The 19,760-nt window shown below is 27.0% G+C and overlaps 3 protein-coding genes across 12 annotated transcripts in view; 1 reads left to right on the top strand and 2 right to left on the bottom strand.

The window, feature by feature from the left end:
- LOC145968715 (uncharacterized) overlaps window positions 1-19,760 on the top strand; it is a 60,270-nt gene that overhangs the window by 2,954 nt on the left and 37,556 nt on the right. Inside the window, exon 6 of the mRNA XM_083094420.1 lies at window positions 8,058-8,278. Coding sequence (XP_082950546.1) covers window positions 8,058-8,278 — 221 coding nt within the window. The remainder of the gene's footprint in view (window positions 1-8,057; window positions 8,279-19,760) is intronic.
- On the bottom strand, window positions 189-7,666 carry LOC145968701 (uncharacterized). Of its 3 annotated transcripts, XM_083094367.1 has the most exons (11): window positions 7,515-7,666; window positions 7,094-7,267; window positions 4,833-6,276; window positions 3,750-3,935; window positions 3,491-3,670; window positions 2,662-2,922; window positions 2,502-2,576; window positions 1,941-2,099; window positions 1,528-1,724; window positions 1,061-1,220; window positions 189-543 (listed from the first exon to the last, which is right to left on the bottom strand). In XM_083094367.1, exons 3-11 carry the CDS (start codon window positions 6,127-6,129, stop codon window positions 419-421), a joined length of 2,640 nt encoding a protein of 879 aa, XP_082950493.1. In that variant the 5' UTR covers window positions 6,130-6,276; window positions 7,094-7,267; window positions 7,515-7,666; the 3' UTR covers window positions 189-418. The 3 variants fall into 3 exon arrangements, with proteins under 3 accessions (XP_082950493.1, XP_082950495.1, XP_082950494.1); XM_083094368.1 differs by lacking the exon at window positions 1,061-1,220 and having other exon boundaries at window positions 408-543; XM_083094369.1 differs by lacking the exons at window positions 2,502-2,576; window positions 2,662-2,922.
- Window positions 10,026-18,865, bottom strand: LOC145968710 (uncharacterized). 8 transcript variants are annotated; one of them, XM_083094398.1, is made up of 13 exons: window positions 18,568-18,865; window positions 17,989-18,084; window positions 17,660-17,912; window positions 16,656-16,870; window positions 16,307-16,560; window positions 15,569-16,225; window positions 15,433-15,482; window positions 15,027-15,177; window positions 14,242-14,475; window positions 13,839-14,059; window positions 11,595-11,754; window positions 11,114-11,226; window positions 10,026-10,855 (listed from the first exon to the last, which is right to left on the bottom strand). In XM_083094398.1, the coding sequence occupies exons 6-12, from the start codon at window positions 15,606-15,608 to the stop codon at window positions 11,159-11,161; spliced, it is 924 nt and encodes a 307-aa protein (XP_082950524.1). In that variant the 5' UTR covers window positions 15,609-16,225; window positions 16,307-16,560; window positions 16,656-16,870; window positions 17,660-17,912; window positions 17,989-18,084; window positions 18,568-18,865; the 3' UTR covers window positions 10,026-10,855; window positions 11,114-11,158. The 8 variants fall into 8 exon arrangements, with proteins under 8 accessions (XP_082950524.1, XP_082950525.1, XP_082950523.1 ...); XM_083094399.1 differs by lacking the exon at window positions 17,989-18,084 and having other exon boundaries at window positions 16,634-16,870; XM_083094397.1 differs by lacking the exon at window positions 17,989-18,084.

The raw sequence follows: 19,760 nt of genomic DNA, 5'->3' as shown, positions 1-19,760 counted from the left end.
AAAAAGTTTAGTCTCTAAAATAAATACATGAAGTTGATAAAGTCATTTTTTACATGATAAAGTCATTTTTTACATCTTTAACTTTATTTGTCTTAGAAACCTGATGTGATGGGCAAATTCCGAGGTCAGATTCGGATTCAGCGCACAAAATTACGTATGAAACTACTTCATTTCACCCAAACATCAAAACCATGCAGACCTGTTATATTTAGAATATTAATCGGAACTTAACATTTTTAATACATATTATTTATAGACTAATATAATATTAATATAAAATAAAAAAATTGTGAAAAATTTTTTAATAGAAATAAAATGAATTATTATGAAAAAAGAAAACAAATCATTATAAAATAAACAATAAACCATGAAGATAAAATATTATGAATAAAAAAAACAAATTTTATGCCAAAAGTTTTCAATTATGTTCAGCGTGTTTTTTTTCAACGTAACGCACTCTATCACTTGCATGTTGTAGCCATTTTTGAATGGTTTCTTGTACATCAAAGATTGTACAATTACGCTCAGAATTAATTATAGTCTCTGAAATCAAAAGTTATATAATTAGGAAATAAAGTTTACTGCAACAAAAATACTCATATTACTTTATGATTGGCAATTTTTATGAGACTCATGAGGACATTTGTTATTGTAATTCATGGATGAAGGATGTTATATTTAAATATTGTTGAATATAGACTTGTAATAATTTTAATTTAAAAATAAAGACTTTTGAACAAGTATCAATGAACAAATTACAATAAAAACAAAATTTAAAAATAAATTTTTTGATGTAAAACTTTAATGATAATGTTTAAAAATAGTAATTACTGTTACCATTTTCATATTAGTAAAACAACTATGGTTATTATTTTTTACAACATAAGTTATTACATCACTAATTTTTTATTACTAATGTATACTAATTTTATTTTTATTATTACTTTTATTACTAAAATAAAATAATAATAAAAATAATAATAATAATAGTGATTCAAAGGAATATAAAAAAGATGTGATAATAATGTCAACTGACAACCTGAAGATAAAAATCATGTACCTATTATTATGTCCACGAACTTCATATCTTTTACTTTGATAGTTTTTTTCTGTCCTGTCCATGATAATTTACATGACAATTCATCATTTAATATTAATGTCAAGGCTTGTCGAACATGTTTTTTAACATCTTTACCGCCAATATTTTTAATTATTTTTTTCTAAAAAATAATACAATATGTTAGTATTATAATATAATCAAAAACAGTTAAAATTACAGACCTTAAATTTAATCGATATCGTTAGTTAAATTGTAATAAAAAAGCTTGTACGTTTATTTATAAGATTAAAATGAAAAATAACAAATTATATATTTCTTATGTGGGTAGATAAATAGATAATTAGATAGATAAGACAAATAATCAATGTAATTAGAAATTATTCATAATTATGAGCATTATTGTTATATTGTAAAATTAAAATCAAGTTTTTAAAAAATTTAGAAAGTGTAATACATAAAATACTTACATATTGTGTACGAGCTATTGCATCTTCCCTTAATAATTTATTAAAATTTTCTAATTCTTGAACTGTAACAATCGGAAACTGTGGTAATAGATTATTTTCATTATTTCGCTGGGATTCATTATCATAAAAATCTACTAAATGCATATCAATTGTATTTATCTTATGCAAAATAACTTGTAGATTATGACGACATGCTTCTGCAAAAAGAAACGTAATGTTAGTCAGTTGACATTATTATATTTTAATTGAATTTATACAACTCAATTAAATTTAAACCATTTTTCCTTCTCTCAAAAAGTTACCAAAAAATTGAGTAAAAAATGTATTTAGCTCTATAAATGTATTTATTTAAAAAATGTATTTAAAAATGTATTTATTCAGTATAGCAAGCTTATTTACTGTACTGTACTTACTACAACAGTACGTATGATGTTGATGCGTAGAGGACTCCTTTGTATCATCATTAATTAAAGCATTAGTACATATTTGCTCATTGTCAGAAAAATTAGAATCTTGAAAATGAGTTTCTTCCTGTTCTTTTTGTGCAGATGTTGCAATTCCTATTGGTATATCTATTTAAACTAAAACAATAAGATTCATTAACTTAAGATAAATAATATAATTTCGCTTATACATACATATAATATCACATTTATAATTTAGAATTCGATTAAATCTTTTATAAAATAATGGTTTAATGAAAAGTTCAGTTTATTGTTAATAAAATAAAAATTAAATTTAAATAAAAAGAACTAATGTTTGAATTTTTTCAAATCAACTTCAAACAGCGTAGTAAATAAAAAATTTCTGTACTCAACTATTTTTACAATTTTTTAATTAGATCTTAATCAACATTCTTGAAATAATATTGAAATAATGCTTTTATAAAGCATATTTAAAATAAATTAAAAATTAATATTTGTAATTAAAACTTTTTTATGCAGTACATGCTGTGAATGCACAACAAAACTTACTTGTATTAATTACACTGAGAATTTTAGGCTTATTATGTAAAATTGACAGATCTTGATTATGTGAGCGATGTGAATCTAAAGAAAAAAATTGGATATTCTGAACAAATGTTACATAATAATAGAGTAAATTTATGTTCTATGTTTTTTTTTCGAAACTTACCAACATTTTTCAATTGTAAATTTTCTTTCATGTTTACATGTTCTTGAAATTTCAAATTTTTGTCAATATGTTCATGAACAGGTTTAACAGTTGTTTTTATTTCTTTTATTGGTTTGAAAGAATAATCTGCCAAATAATCTCCATAATCCAAGGGTAATGATTCATCATTTTCAAATGATTCATTAGAAAAATCATTATTGTTGTTATCATTATTTTGCTTATCTTTTTGAGCATTTTCATAGCTGCAAGACTTTGTTAAATCTATTAAAATAATTAGAACAAAAATGTTAAAGACATCAATAAAAGCTTCACAATTTAGGGAATACACAAAGAAATGATCAATTTTGATATAAAAAATTAATACTAAAAGATTAAGATAAATTAATACAACAAGACAATTATTTTGTATTTTCTGTATAATATTAATATTAATGTAGCGTCTCAATCAAAAATCGTACAAGAAACTAAATCAAAACGAAACTATTATCTTAAAAACTTATTAAATTTATATGTAAATTGAAACTTTTTTTATAAATATTAAGAATTAATATTAAGAATTCTTTTTAATTAGGGAATTATCTTTTAATTTATATACATTTTTAAGTATAATGAAGTTATATTAAATATAAAGAATTATTTGTACCTTTTTTTTTGTTCCTGTTGAAGTTTCTATTTTTTTGTTATTAACATGCGATTTATAGGTTTTTGGTGGATCCGCTATTACAGGTGCAGCATTCGTCTTAATACTATTTTTGACTGTTATATAAACATTATAAACTTTAATTTTATTAGTATTGTGTTGTTGGAGAAAATATAAACTAATACTTACGTATCGATTCGTCATCATTATCTTTCTCGTCAGTAGATGAATGTAAATATGCCGGTTTTTTAATAATACGTTTCTTTGGAAGTTTCTGAGAGTTACTAATAATGTCTACCAGTGCCTCTTCATCGTTAGTAGAAATATCTACCATTGAAATTTCTACAGCTCTGGCTTCATTATAAGTACCTTGAATAAAATAATTTTAATAATAATCACAGTAAAAAATGTTTAAGATAACCAGTTACTTATCATTAATTGAATTTACCAAACGGTCCTAATAGTCTGTTGTACTTTATTGTGTTCCAATTTTCTTTTGGTTCTGATGCTTTTTTACATTCAATGGTGACATTATTATTTTTCGGTGGCCATCTTAATTTCTTGATCTTTATATTTAACCAACATGCTGGTACAGTAGCACACCAGTCGTTTGAAAAAGCAACGAAATACATATCTGAATGTAAAATAATGTTTAATTAGATTATATATAATATTATATACAAATACTACTTTTATTACAATTTTCAATAAGAAAAAATGTGATTACTTGTAAACTGACGTCATTTACTTGTATGAAGCATAGGGAAAAAATAGTTAGTATCTCCAAAAAATAATCTAACAGCTTTGTTAGTAATTTCAGTGGCTTTAAATTCTTTTAATTTTGACCATTTATTACCACAACAGATTTTTAGGTCTAATGAATTACAGGGATAATTAGATAAAAACTGTGGATCTTTCAAAGTAATTCCGAGGATTACAGGATGATTATTTTTTTTACCGATATAACAAACACTACAAATGGATCCATCGCTTAAGTAACAACAGCAATCTGAGTTTCGTTTACATGATAATGTAAAATTTTAAAATTTTATTTCATCATGGGACGCAGAAACACCCATAGGTAGCTGTTTTTTATTTGAATTTAATAGTAACGGAAATAAATCATTTGAATTAATTTCTACTTTTGTGACATTAAAATTTGCCATTTCATCTAATCGTTTACGTAATTGTGACAATGGTTTATCACTTTTTCGTAATAAATGTTTAATATTCTTTAGATAATTTTCAAAAGGAAAACAACTGAATGTGTCTAATGGTCCAAACTTCATTGCATCACTTGGAAGATGAATGGCATTATGAATATTATAGGATACATTATACGGTCCATAAAGTATTTTAAAAACTTGAACAAAATGTAGCAATAAGTTATACGCATATTCATTGTTATATTTATAATCAATTGGATCGCATAAGATACGTATTGCACAATGCAAAGAATTATAATGTTTCATATTTGCTTCTGGTAAATATCGTTGTAAAACAATCGGACCTACATATAATAAAAACGTACGATGTTCAGTAGCTTTCCACCTGCAAAACTCATCCAAACTTCTCACTTTTCTTGCAAATTCTAGTGGAATCCATTTTGCTACAGATATCAAATCTTCTGATAATTTATTTTTAACTGCAGTTGAAAACTTTACAGTCTTACAACCATTAATACAAAGTGCTAATATCTTTTTTGCTATTCCTAGACATACGAGGTGCATATAGTCCAATGGGAAATGAGACACCATTGATAAAGATATAAGTTCAAAAGGTGTTTTGTCTTGACGTTTATGATATTCAGCATTGGTTTGATTTTTAAAGCTTTCATCTGTTCTTAATTGTGCATCTTCTTTCAGAAAAGCCATTTTATTATTACCATAATCACCTTCTACTTCGCATTTGGTACATGCAAAAAATCCATTATGCCCAACAATGCCAGTAACAAAAGCTCTCGCAGGTGCATCACATAATACAGCTCTAATAGATATCATGTATATTTTTTGTTGATACATAAAACCATTCTGTTTTAGATGTAAATATTCGGCACAAAATTCATTAAGTATTTCTTCGGGTTGTGAAGGTTTACAGTAGCCATGAAATATTCCAATTACAAATGGTTGTAGACAATTTGAATGAGCAATCTGTCCTAAAAGCGTCCATAATACGCTTTGAGAACTTTTTGAGATTGGTAGACCATCCACATGAAGATTTAATTGTAAATTTTGTTCAATATCAGTATTAGATAGAAGTTGAAGCTGTTGTTTTAATGCATGCTCAAGACCATAGTGCAAATATTCTCCTGAATGTGTTTTTGTTAATTCAGTTATTCTTGGTGTACGTAAAAGTGTACGTGCATCTAATGGAAATCCATTTACACCTGCTTCTCTGAATAAATGTAATAAGGCATTGACTGAATTATGTGGCAAATTATATGTGATTGCCCATATGGAAATTTTTTCACGTAAAATATTCATTGCATGCCACATTTTGTTACATTTTTCACAATCATCATAAACGTTATTATTGATAAATTTTCTATAATTATTTGTTGAATTATATTGTTTTAAAACATTTTGTAATGATTCATTTTTTATAGACTCACTCTTTTCATCATGTAAAATTTCTTCATAATCTTCATTTATATCTACAACTTGATGTAAAACTTCTTTCCGATTCATAATTGTAGATAAATTTACATCATTTTTTAATCGAATTGATATTTTCAAATCTCCGCAATCTTTATTCAAAATTAAAAAATTTTTGAGACGGCGATTTTGTTGACTTCGCGAAAGGTCCCGCAATTTTTTCAATTTGGGCATTTTTACGTCTAAATATTTTATTTTTATAATTAACCTAATAAATGAGACTTATTAATTTAATTAATCTAATATAGTCAGTTTTTTAACCATCGGATAATTTTATCCTCCGGTTAAACTATATCTTTGTTTCTTTTTAAGAACGTCTATCTGAAAAGAGACAAAGATATAATTTATCTGGAAGTTATCCAACGTTGAAGAAACTGACCATAAGTCCTATTAATCAAAATTAGAATCAATTTCTAATGTTCTTAAAACAACATTCTGAAAAACATAATTAATATTTTTAAAAAATGGTAACAAAAAAATTTAATAAAATTATTTAGTTCCTCTTTATATTTTTGTTATTAAAAACTTTTGTTAAATAAATTCAATCTTTAACGAGTACATGTTTTTTTAACTGTAAACCCAATTGTCATACTTTTATATTTAATTTTTAAAAAAGGTTTTGGAATTGATATGGTTTTGATTCTTTTAAATATAATGTTAAATAAAGTTTCTCCTTTTAAAATTTTATAAAATGAATGTTATTTAGGATTTTTAGTTAGAATTAGCGACGTACACAAATTACTATAAATTTTAACGTTCCAATAAGAATATTCAACTTTTTGTATATATTTTTTTTATATGTAAGAATATTTAATTATTACTTTATCCTTTATTATTAAAAAATTATTAAAAAGATTATAATGGAACGAAAAAATGAAGAGAATGATTATTCCCAATAAACAAAACATAACAGTATATAATATTATTTCTCATTTAACAATGTAACATGCAATAAAAATGCCTTGTACGTAACAGTTACATTGTTATAAGTAGGAAATTATATAATATTGATGTTATATATGTTACTGTTACTTTTTGTGTTGCTTATTTTTACATTACAGCAATTCTACTTAAAAAATTTATTGCAAAGTAATATTAAAATTAATCTGCAGAAAAAATTAAATTATCAAATTCTCACCTGTATATGTGTATTATCAGAAGATGTGGTGACGTTAGTCTCGAAAGTTTTAATTAGATCAATAGATTTTCTTCAAGTTTATATTATAATAAAAGAGATATATGTTCCCTATACAGTTGAAGATTCCCAGTGAAACAGTCTCTTCTTGAGAAAATATCCAGTCCTATATATGTCCTACATATGTGCATAAATACATTACATATATATTATTATAGGTATTTTGTTTCATTTGTCGATACTATAAATATAATTATATAATAAAAATATATTAAAAATTATAAATTTGGTTAGGTTATAGATTATTTTGGATTTGATTATGTTTAACATTTATATTCATTACTTTAATTACATCGTGCATTTTTTGTACTTATCTTTGATAGCATTTATTGTTTAATTAATATTTATATCATAAACCTCTTACCTATAAATTATAAATCAATCACACATGACAACACGATGCATTCTTCTATAGCTGCACAAAGAATAAAGTACACCGCGGAGTCAGTGTTGATATGCGAGGCCGGTTTCAGAACAAAGATAGAATGATATTTCAAAGCATTCAGAGCGTCTTCCCGACCGCAGCCACTGTCTGGAGCATATGTATATTTTATAATGCGCAAGCGCGCGAACAAATCTAAAAGACATCAGATACAAGAACACGTTCTGTTGTCTTAATTAAGAAATCTATTTGACCAGCTGAAAAAAGATTTCTTATTGATCTCGTAAAATTAATTTCTTAAACAAGATATCTTAAAGAAATCTTATAATAGACTTCTTAAAATTGAAATCCATTAGATATCATATTGAGAGCTCGGAGAGCAATCTCTGATAAGATTTCTAATTGAGGTCTTTTTGACATTCGTGCTATCTGGGAACATTGAATGAGAAATTATAACACACACACGTAATATATTTATAATATTATAATACTAATATATTCTATATTTGCATTAAAATATTGCAGGAAAGTATCCAGTAATATATCTAACACATCCCACATATCATCGGACAACAGTCCACAAAAAAGGAAGTTGCGCGCAAAAATTCTAAAATTGCAAGCGCAAAATAAAACATTAAGAGAAATTATAAGAAGATTAAGAAAACAAAAAGAAGAAAAGAAGAAGAGAAAAACTACACCAATAGAAAAAGAGGGCAACGAACATACAACTTTGCGAGAATTAGGCCGTAAGTTATTACCAGCAAATTTTGCTAAATTATTATCGGCACAGATTGACGCTCAAATTAAAAGCAAACGGGGTAGAAGATACGATCCCGAATTTAAACGATTTGCGTTGTCATTATATTTTTTAAGTCCGCGGAATTATAAGGAATTAAAAAAATCAGTTACGTTGCCTTCAATTCGTTCTTTACATGCATTTACAGAAAAGTGGGAAATTTTGCCTGGAATTAATGACAAAATATTTAATGCTTTAGCAATAAAATTAAATTCATTGCCGCTTATAGAACGCCACTGCATATTATGTGCAGATGAAATGAGTTTAAAATCTCATTTATTTTATAATGTGTCGCGAGATGAAATTATTGGTTTTGAGGATACAGGCAGTTATAAATCACCAATACCTGCAAAAAGTGTTTTAGTAATAATGGCACGTAGCATTGCAGGTAATTGGAAAGTCCCCGTTTGCTTTTGTTTTGTAGAAAATGCATGTTCAAGCAAGTTTTTGAAAGAACTTATTTTTAATATAATAATAAAATTAACAAATAATAATATTAAAGTGCATGCGTTGGTTACTGACATGGGGTCAAATTTTATACAATTATCTTGCGAGTTAGGTATTAGTTCGGATAATTCCAAATTTTTTGTCGGAAATGAAAAAGTATTTTATATATTTGATACTCCGCATTTAATAAAAGCTACACGAAATAATTTATTGAAACATAATTTTCAAGTAGGTAGCAATAAAATAGCTTCATGGACGCATATTGTACAGTTTTATAACAGAGATAATAGACAATGGATAAAAGCGGCCCCTAAATTATCTAGTTATCATATCGAACCAAATAATTTTGCAAGAATGAAAGTAAAATATGCAGTCCAAGTATTTAGCAATCATGTAGCTGCGGGTATGTGTACGCAAATGTCTTCCGGTCTTCTTCCAAGTGAAGCAATTGGAACTATAGATGTAATTGATCATTTTGATAAATTGTTTGATATATTAAATTCATCGTCTGTAGTTAATCCAAAAGAATATGGAAATGTTTTTGACGGAAGCGAAAAACAAATTCAATTTTTAAAAAATATGTTATATTTTATAGAAAGTATTAAAGTTATTGATAAAAATGGTTCTTCTGTAAACGTTAAATGCTTGAAATGCTGGCAGATTACGATTAAAAGTGTACAACAATTATGGGAAATATTAAAATGTTATGAGTTCTCGTATCTTCGAACACGTAGATTGAATCAAGATTGTATTGAAAATTTTTTCGGTTCTATTCGGCAGCAAGGCGGTAATTGTTTAAATCCTACGCCAATACAGTTTGTACGTGCTTTTAAAAAACTTTTTGCTTTAAAATTTTTAGAACATTCAGATTCATTAAATTGTGAACAGGATACAGATGAAATGTTAAATTTATATGAATCATCGTGTAACCCACACAACATTATGTCGTCTTAAAGATGTCTTAAAGACGTCATGAAATTTCTAAAGACGTCTTAAGAAGTTATCAGAATTACATCTTTATGACGTCTTTAAGACGTCTTATGTCCCGATTTAAGATATCTATCGGGCATTGTTTTAAGACGTCTCACTCAAGACGTCCCAATCAAGATATAATTAAATGTCTCACTCAGGATGTTATAAAGACGTCTCAGACATTTCAATTAAGACGACTTTTAGACGTGCGTAATTCGGTCGGTAAAATAGCTGCATTGATTTATTGATTTATTCTATAATAAATAACAAAACTCATCTTAAGTTCATTTCTTTATTATATTTTGAATATTTATACATATTTTTATGAACACTATATGCTCCTAATAAATAATTTACGATTACTTTTTAAATTACATCTTATATGATATAGAGAGGAGAATATTACAAGAGAATTATGTATTAAATAAAATACGAATTTAAATGAAGTAATAAAGAATAGAATATGAATGTAAATATATCATAATAAAGAAATACATAAAAATATACTTTAATTTCTAATAGAAATAAACTACTTTAATATTTTTCAAAATGTTTGTGATAAATAAAAAATGATTTTTACTCTATTCATTTATGTGTATAGCATATATATGCTGTGTATATACATACATACTATAATACAAGATTGAAATCTTATGATCTGTACAATCTAAATCATATTATTTTAGTCATTTTTATCAAGGACCTATAGCTTACTATTCTGCTGAATTTACTTCCAAAATTGAACAATTGCTAGCTTAAATCTAATTAAGTTAAACTCTAGTCTAGCTAAAATGATTTAGTTTAAAAGAAAATGGATAGAATTTTTTCTTACAGGATTTCTCTGAGAGCAAAAATTGCAGATCCATAATTTTGCACGATAGTCTACTTGATATAATGGATTTAAAATAGCTCTGCATGTAAATCTTGTACATAAAACTGGATCATATTGAATTGGCGGAAGATCTACTCGTTCCTTAATTGGTTGATACAAAGTTTTCAATGGTACAACTAGTCTAGTAGCATCAATACGCGATGATGACCAAGCATTCCATTGCGCACATCGTCACAATCTTCATTTTGTTGAATAAAATCTTCATATGTCATAGTGCTGTAAAAAAATATACAAAAGATAATTAATATATTTTTTTTTACAATATAGAATTTAATTTTTTACACACACACACACACACACAAAATTAAATATATAAGTGAAATATGATTTAAGATATACATTTACATATATTAAAAAACATATATTAATTTCAATGTTTTCTCATTTTCAACACTAAAAATGTTATGCAGCAACATTATACAGCCCTATTGTTTTTTAAATAATATCGTATGGAATTTTCAATAATTTACCAACCTTTTTCTTCTTGTTTCTTAAATAGTTGAGGCGATCTCCCGCATGTCATAACCATTCTTGGATGGTCTTTTTAATATCGTGCATATTACTTTTTTCGTCGTCCGAAACGTATGCTGAAAAACGATTTGTTACATAATTATTAAAATATTTTGTGCTTTAATTCCAATAGTTAGAATAGGGTAGTCATGAAGTAAAGTATAGCTATAAACGTTTGCAACTTTTGGAAAGAATATAAAAATTTTGATCCGTAAAAAATTGGAAAGAGTATAAAGTGTAGAAGAATATTTGAACGAAATTTGAAGTAAGATCTTATTAATAATTCTGAAGAAAAATTTAAAGTTAAAAGTGCACGTTACATCTAAGCATATGTTAGATACTATCTCGAATACTGATGTTCGAATACATTAAAGGTGCAACTATTTTTAAACAATATTACATAAAAAGGAGAAATAAAAATATATCTTAAAGAAATAATAATTACCCATAATAACTGTGACAAAACTTGTGTTCTTAATTGCCGTTGATCCTTTTTGGCCTGTCCATGATAATTTGCGGCACAATTCATCCGATAATGTGTATTTTATAATATTCCTTGTCTTGTGAACGAAAGTGTTTCCTCCAATTTTTGCAATTTTCCTTTTCTATAACAGAATGTTACAAAAATGTTTAATAATATTTTCAATTTAAGCCGCTTGAAGAAAAAGGAAACATGAATTTAATATATTTTAAGAGCTTCTTTCAAAATTACTAAGCGACAAAAGGCAGCAAAAATTGTAATAAAATTTAAAAGAATGTTATATATTACGCTTTAAGTAAATTTAAGTAAATATTTTATACTATATATCTAAATTTGCGCACTAATAACCGCGTGTCTTTTGATTTTTATTTGCCTTTTTACCCCTTAGTAATTTATTATTATGTTGAGCCTATTATTTTCATTATTTTATTTTTCACAATTGTTTTTATTATATGAATAAATAAATAAATAAATAAATAAATAAATAAATATATATATATATATATATATATATATATATATACAGGGTGACCCATTTTAACTTAGGCAGCCAAATAACTCGAAAAATAAGCAAGATAGAGAAAAATGTTTTAGACAAAAGTTGTATGGTTTCGAGGGGGCCATAAGATGGTATCATTGGTTTGACCTTGAAGAGTCATTTGAAGGTCACGTGAAGGTCACTTCAATTTTTTTAAATGGAACATCCTATATATTTTTGTACATTCTTGTAGCTCATCTCGAGAGCTTTCCAAAACACTATAATTAAGTACATTTTTGTTAAGTACTTTTTGAGTTATGAGGCTTGAAATAATTTCTTAATTTTACATAAACCGTAAAATATCTTGTAAAATATTCATTTTTCGATTACCTTACCTTAATAGTTTTATGTACAAAATAATGAGAGGAATCAATTGGTGTAAAGAAAACACATAGTTGTTTCGAAGAAAAAATATGTAATTTGCAATTAACAATTCCATATTTTTTCTTAAAAACAACTATGCTTTCTTTACACCAATTGATTCCTCTCATTATTTTGTACATAAAAGTATTAAGGTAAGATAATCGAAAAATGAATATTTTACAAGATATTTTACGGTTTATGTAAAATTAAGAAATTATTTCAAGCATCATAACTCAAAAAGTACTTAACGGAAAGGTACTTAATTATAGTGTTTTGGAAAGCTCTCGAAATAAGCTACAAGAATGTACAAAAATATATAAGGTATTCCATTTAAAAAAATTGAAGTGACCTTCACGTGACCTTCAAATGACTCTTCAAGGTCAAACCAATGATACCATCTTATGGCCCCCTCGAAACCATACAACTTTTGTCTAAAACATTTTTCTCTATCTTGCTTATTTTTCGAGTTATTTGGCTGCCTAAGTTAAAATGGGTCACCCTGTATATATACATATATACATATATACATATATACATATATACACACACACATATATATATATATATACGGGGTGTGTCAGACCACCCGTATCAGCCGAATATCTCGAAAACCGAGAACGGCAGACAAAAATGTTTTGTATAAAAGTTATAGGGTTTCAAATAATGCACAGTAATATTAGTACGACCTTGAATAGCGTTGTCAAGATCATGTGAAGGTTGTCCTTCAATTTCTTAAATGGAACCATTTATTTTTCATTGCGTTATTATTCTTGTAGCTTATCTCGAGAGCTTTCCAAAACACTATAATTAAGTTAGTTTTCATTAAGTACTTGTAGAGTTATGAGGCTTGAAATCGTTTCTTAATTTTATATAAACCGTAAAATATCTTATTTTGTACATAAAAGTATTAAGGTGAGGTAATCGTAAAATATTCATTTTTCGATTACCTCACCTTAATACTTTTATGTACAAAATAATGAGAGGAATCAATTGGTGTAAAGAAAACATAGTTATTTTTAAGAAAAAATTGTAATTGTTAATTGCAAATTACATATTTTTTTTTCGAAACAACTATGTGTTTTTTTTACACCAATTATCTTATCTTAATACTTTTATGTACAAAATAATGAGAGGAATTAATTAGTGTGACACCCAGTATATTCAATATCTAGATTTTGTCTTCTACTTTTATCTCTACAAAAGAATTTTTGTTGTTGATTGAATTATAGAAATATACATTTATTTCACATTTAAAAATAGAGAGAAGAAGAAAAAAGAAATGGACGCAAAAACAGAAAAGTACTCACTAATTGTTTCCGAATCTCTCTGTCCTTTTGGAGATCCGTGTCAAATTTGAAAAATTCGTCAACTGTTGATAGCGGAAATTCCGGCAATAATTGGACTTCGTCATTATTATATATTGTATTAGCTGGTCCTGCGTTATTTATTAAATTTATTATTATCTCCAACTGTCTCGTATTCCTTTGTATGAGATTTTTAATAATTTTTTGTTCGATACGACACGCATCTGTATAAGATAAAAAAGAAAAATATTTATTTCTCTTTATAAGTATCATTAAAATTATCTGTTTAGTTATTTTACACAAGTACATACATACGAAATTAAGTACATATAACATATTGCTATTATAAGTACAATATAACGATATAATTAAGAAGGAAGAATAAAGAATAAAGTTTAATACATACCATAGCATTTTTCCAACTGATTGCCGTTGGCATTGAAAGTTGTCATGTCATCACCGTCAAGCACATTATCGGGGCTAATCATATTGTCACCAATATCATCATCATCATTATTATTATCAGGCACATTGTCATTATTAAGCCTATTACCATCATCACGCACATTAGCATTACCGCAAGACACGTAATCACCTACTAAACTTTCGTTCAACCATTCCTCATCAGTAATGTCAACATCTGTAAATATAAAGTCTGTGAGTTCATTTTGTTAGTTATACTGTTCATCACAGTGTTATTAAATTTCATTCATTGTAAACTATTTTATATAATTTTCACTTAATGCACAACCACAATCACAATCGCACTCGATGAAAGATGGGAAGAAAGGAGCATCTCAGATAAAGTTTTCATTTATCTTATGATAGCAGTCATTTGTCATAAGTTGCTAGTGTATTCGCAATATATACTGTGTCCATTTTGTGTGCAACATTCAATTTAATTTCAAATAACTGCATTATTGCAAATATTGCAAATATGCAATAATGCAGTTATTTGAAATTAAATTGAATGTTGCACACAAAATGGACACAGTATATATTGCGAATACACTAGCAACTTATGACAAATGACTGCTATCATAAGATAAATGAAAACTTTATCTGAGATGCTCCTTTCTTCTTTCAGTTAAAAAGAATGTCAAAAAATATATATTGATATATGAAATATGAGACCTAAAAGTATCAATAAGTTTTAAATATATCATGTGTTTTATACAAATAACAACTTACCTATAAAAACTAGTTTTATTTGGGGAATTATTGAATACTTGAAGAATTGTGATCTGCGTAAATGATACATAAATTGTGGACACAAGGAAAAATTTTCTGCCAATCTAAAGCTAGTTGGATCATCTTTTGCATATTCTCCGAATTTTTGATACTGCAATAATAAGATTTTACACCTCAAAATAGATAAAATATATATTTATGTGTAAATCTATATGTATAAATATATTAAGTTTAAGCTTTATATTAAGTGTAATTGGGCACAATTTTAATGATAGAAACTACTAACAAGTCTAATCAGAATATGATCAACCCATCTTCAAACATTTGGACCATCATCACTTTCTGCTCGAAATACAGTTAAACGTGACATAAAAACAGCTGTTGCTTCCTCAAATTCTATGCTTACATGATGCAAAGATGATGATTCATCTGCCCAACTAATAATTAAAGATATCCCTATAACATCATAAATATTTATGATATATTATTATTTATGATATTATAAATATTTATGATATACATATAATAAAAAATATATTTACTTTCTTGCAATAGTAGTAACTCTAATTCGCCTTTGTCCATTACTATGTTAATATTGGATAATGAATTGAATACAGCCTCTTCCACTTTGCGGAATTGGGGCTGTATGTTAATTTGCAACTTCAAAGAATAATGCTGTTGTTGTAGATGGTGTCAATGAACAAAATTTCCACTGACAAGTAAGCCTACTTCTTGTAGTACTCCAACACTTGATCCTTTCTCCCACTGACATACAAAAGATCCAATTGCTCCAGGAACTTTAATTTTCTGAGATGTTTTTTCTTCTAAGATTGCATTGAATGCTATTTTCAAATCACCCTTGGCATCTGTAGCAAATATTCGTTGAAAAGTTTGTTTGAATAATGAAGAATTAAATGAATCCCCCATCATCATATGACCACCAGTAGAGTTGCAATATTGTCGCCTTTCTAATAAACCAGTTTGGTGTCAAGAGCACAAAAATAAATATCTATTATAAATATCTATTATGGCCATTAGTTGCAGCACGTGATGCAAGGGTATCATAATGCTTAATTGCCTTTTTATGCTTAGCATTATCTTTTTGAATATTATGATGTGATCTGATTGGTTGTCATAAATCATCAGTTACAACTTGGCCAGGTCCTTGAGAACATGGTCCGCCAACAAATAGCATAATCCTTAAATACATTGATAGCATTATATGTAGGATTACAATGAAAAACATAACATATATACATCATATTACAACATATAAATACCTAGCATCAGTATTTGCATAACTAGCTTCTAAGATATCCGTGGCGACTGCTAATGCCACAATTGTAGATCGCAATGAACGTTTCTCTGGCCCAACAGACCATGGATCACGTTGCAGTTCTCCTAAAAGATCTGTCGAACTGTCTCATATCACACTTATGTACTGGTTACAAAAAGCGATTAGCAGCTGGCAATAGTTACGCACCAGGTCCTCTTGGTTGATTTGGATTTTGTCCAGGAATTAGTCTACCTATACCTATCAAAATGTAATGTGAATAAAATGCAATAAAGTAATCATGAAGAACAATGACTAATATAGTAAATATAACTTGGGACTTATTCTATTCGTACCTAACATATCTTGAACTTGTTTTGGTTGAAGATCCTTTGTGCTTCTAATTCATGAACTTGAATCATTTTGCCAAATGTGATAAGACCAATAAGAGCATTGAGTGAAAGCAGAGACAATGACATTTGTAATGAATCTTTAAGTGCCTCTAATTCTTCATCATCCAGACATATGTATCCGCAAAAAGTAAAAATATTGATGGCAAACATTGGGCACGCTAAATAATACATATAAATACATACAATTGGACTGAGATACAATAATATTTAAAGTAATATATAAGTAACATATATATATATATATATATATATATATATATATATATATATATATATATATATCATAAATTTATATATAATAAAAACTATAATAAATCATGTAATGTCAATAAATGATAATAAAAAAAATGTTCGAAAAGAATCAAATCTTAAAAAAAGTAAAATCAAAAATATTTGTTTCATAATATAACTATTCAACATATATAACACATATATAACACTATTATTCAAATAAATGCATACATTTTGATCATTTAAATATATTTCCTTTTTGTTTCTTATTTCGAAGAATTTCCTCATAAATTCTTTTTGCAAAGTTCTTTTCTCATAATTATTAATATAACTCACAATATGTGTATTATAATGTAACTTAAAAAAAATAATATATAATGATAACACAAATTTAGAATTTATTGAAATATAAAAATATCTTTACAATATTTTTATGAATACTATATGCTCCTAATAAATAATTTGATTTTTTAAATTATCTTATATGATATAGACAGAAAATTACAAGAGAATTATGCATTAAATAAAATACGAATTTAAATGAAGTATAAAGAATAATAAAGAATATGAATGTAAATACATCGTAATAAAGAAACACATTAAAATATATTTTAATTTCTAATAGAAATAAACTACTTTAATATTTTTCAAAATGTTTCTTGTGATAAATAAAAAATGATTTTTGTTCTATTCATTTATAATACCTTATTACTTACCACGATAGTCTATTTGATATAATGGATTTAAAATAGCTCTGCATGTAGATCTTGTACATAAAACTGGATCATATTGAATTGGCGGAAGATCTACTTGTTCCTTAATTGGTTGATACAAAGTTTTCAATAGTACAACTAGTCTAGTAGTATCAATACGCGATGATGGCCAAGCATTCCATTTATGGAACGCACACCGTCACAATCTTGTTGAATAAAATTTTGTTGAATAAAATCTTCATATGTTGTCATAATGCTGCAAAAAAAATATACAAAAGATAATTAATATATTTTTTTACAATATAGAGTTTAATTTTTTTACACATACATACATATACATATATATATATAACGTAGCATAAAGTTGTAAGCGAAATGAACCAAATCCATTTCCTACTATGGCCATGTTCCAAAATTCACTGCCAGCGCTGAAAATATATAATATACGTAACGTGAACTAAAGATTTTCAGCGCTGGCAGTGAATTTTGGAACACGCCCTAAGCCCATTCTACAATGGCAATAACAAGGCTGTAGGAGTAAAGAATAAACTGTTTCTAATGAAGTAAAGACAAGAAGTAACGAAATAGAAATTCTCATTAGTACTCTAAGGTAATAGTAGTACAAAATGAGAATTGTCTATTTCATTACTTCTTCTTCTTTACTTCACTAAAAACGATTTAATCTCTACTCCTACAGTCTTGTTACTGCCATTGTAGAATGAGCTCTATGTATGTTCTACGGCGGACGCGCAATAAGAATTAAGAACGCAGAATTCTTCCGTGACTGCGTATGCGAGACCACCGTAGAACGCACGAAATCCATAGGAAATGGATTTGGTTATTTCGCTTACATCTTACAACCTTATGCTATGGCCATTGCAGACCCGGCTTTAAATATCATTAATTCTTACCTGTGCAAAGCACTGCTCAACTTTGGTAAATGGAATAATTTATTTTCCAACTCGACCCCGTCTAATGCCTGGCTGGCCTGGCACCGCGGCCATCTTAAAAATGGCGTCTTAAAGTAAATGTTCTTAAAAACATCAGAAAGACGTCTATTGGTCAGGTCTTAAAGACGTCATAAGAAAGGCATGTTTAAGACGTTTAAAAAAATACGTCTTAAATTGAATGTCTTACAGACGTTAGAAAGACGTCTATTGGTCAGGTCTTAAAGGCGTCATAAGAAAGGCATGTTTAAGACGTTTAAAAAAATACGTCTTAAATTGAATGTCTTAAAAACATCAGAAAGACGTCAATTGGTCAAGTCTTAAAGGCGTCATAAGAAAGGCATCTTTAAGACGTTTAAAAAAATACGTCTTAAATTGAATGTCTTAAAAACATCAGAAAGACGTCAATTGGACAAGTCTTAAAGGCGTCATAAGAAAGACATGTTTAAGACGTCTTCAAGACATGCATGTTGTGTGGGAATGAATCTACATCACTTTCTTCATCAGTAGATAAAATTATTTTAAATATTCCCACTCATGATTATTACACAATGGATCTGCCAGAGGAAAATGCATTTAAATATGTATGCGGATTTTTGATTAAAAAATGTACAGAAATGCACTCATGCGAAACATGCACAGCTTATATAAAGGAAAAAGAAGGAATTATAGATAACACAACATTATATTGTTCTTTTCGTGTTTACTCAAATGAAGAAAATGTTTTTAGAAATTTAAATATTCCGAGTGATAATTTTTGTGAATATATTCATAAATTGGAAGAAATCTTTGTAAAGAACTTTGAAATTAATTGTCATAAAAAAAATTTTGGGGCTTATTTATACCAACTTGCACAAGAAATATTTTTTGAACCACCATGTCCAGATTTTCCGCTTGAGTTTCTTATAAAATTGTTTTTACGCATGCGTATTTATTATACATTATCACAACATAATAAAGCATGTAAAAAAAGTTCAAGAAAGAACAGAAAACTTTTAAATATTTTACATTTATAAATGTTTTTTTTAATAGTTTTAAATATTATATGCATGATGTTTCTGCGTTTTTTTATATATTGCGTGTTATTACTATATATGTATTGTTTTTTATTGCGTGTGTTCTACATTTCTAATTCTTTAATGTCTTATGCGTTTAAG

The sequence above is a fragment of the Camponotus vicinus genome, unplaced genomic scaffold (assembly GCF_025532165.1).
Source record: "Camponotus vicinus isolate PSW18456_S1 unplaced genomic scaffold, iyCamVici1.0 SCAF_3, whole genome shotgun sequence".
NCBI classification, from domain to species: Eukaryota; Metazoa; Arthropoda; class Insecta; order Hymenoptera; family Formicidae; genus Camponotus; species Camponotus vicinus.
The sequence above is the reverse complement of the archived record's forward strand: the minus strand, read 5'-3'. Positions and strand labels throughout refer to the sequence as shown.

Bases quoted from the DNA above. Each gene is read 5' to 3' on its own strand.
- LOC145968710 (XM_083094398.1), bottom strand. From the start codon at position 15,608: ATGGACAAAGGCGAATTAGAGTTACTACTATTGCAAGAAA. The intron at 15,178-15,432 runs GTAAGCATAGAA...TTATTATTGCAG, and splicing joins AATCATCATCTTTGCATCAT to TATCAAAAATTCGGAGAATA. The intron at 11,227-11,594 runs GTAATTATTATT...ATCGTTTTTCAG, and splicing joins TTTTGTCACAGTTATTATGG to CATACGTTTCGGACGACGAA.
- LOC145968701 (XM_083094367.1), bottom strand. From the start codon at position 6,129: ATGCCCAAATTGAAAAAATTGCGGGACCTTTCGCGAAGTCAACAAAAT. The intron at 3,671-3,749 runs GTAAATTCAATT...ATTTTATTCAAG, and splicing joins CAGACTATTAGGACCGTTTG to GTACTTATAATGAAGCCAGA. The intron at 2,923-3,490 runs GTAAGTATTAGT...TTATTTTAATAG, and splicing joins TAATGATGACGAATCGATAC to ATTTAACAAAGTCTTGCAGC.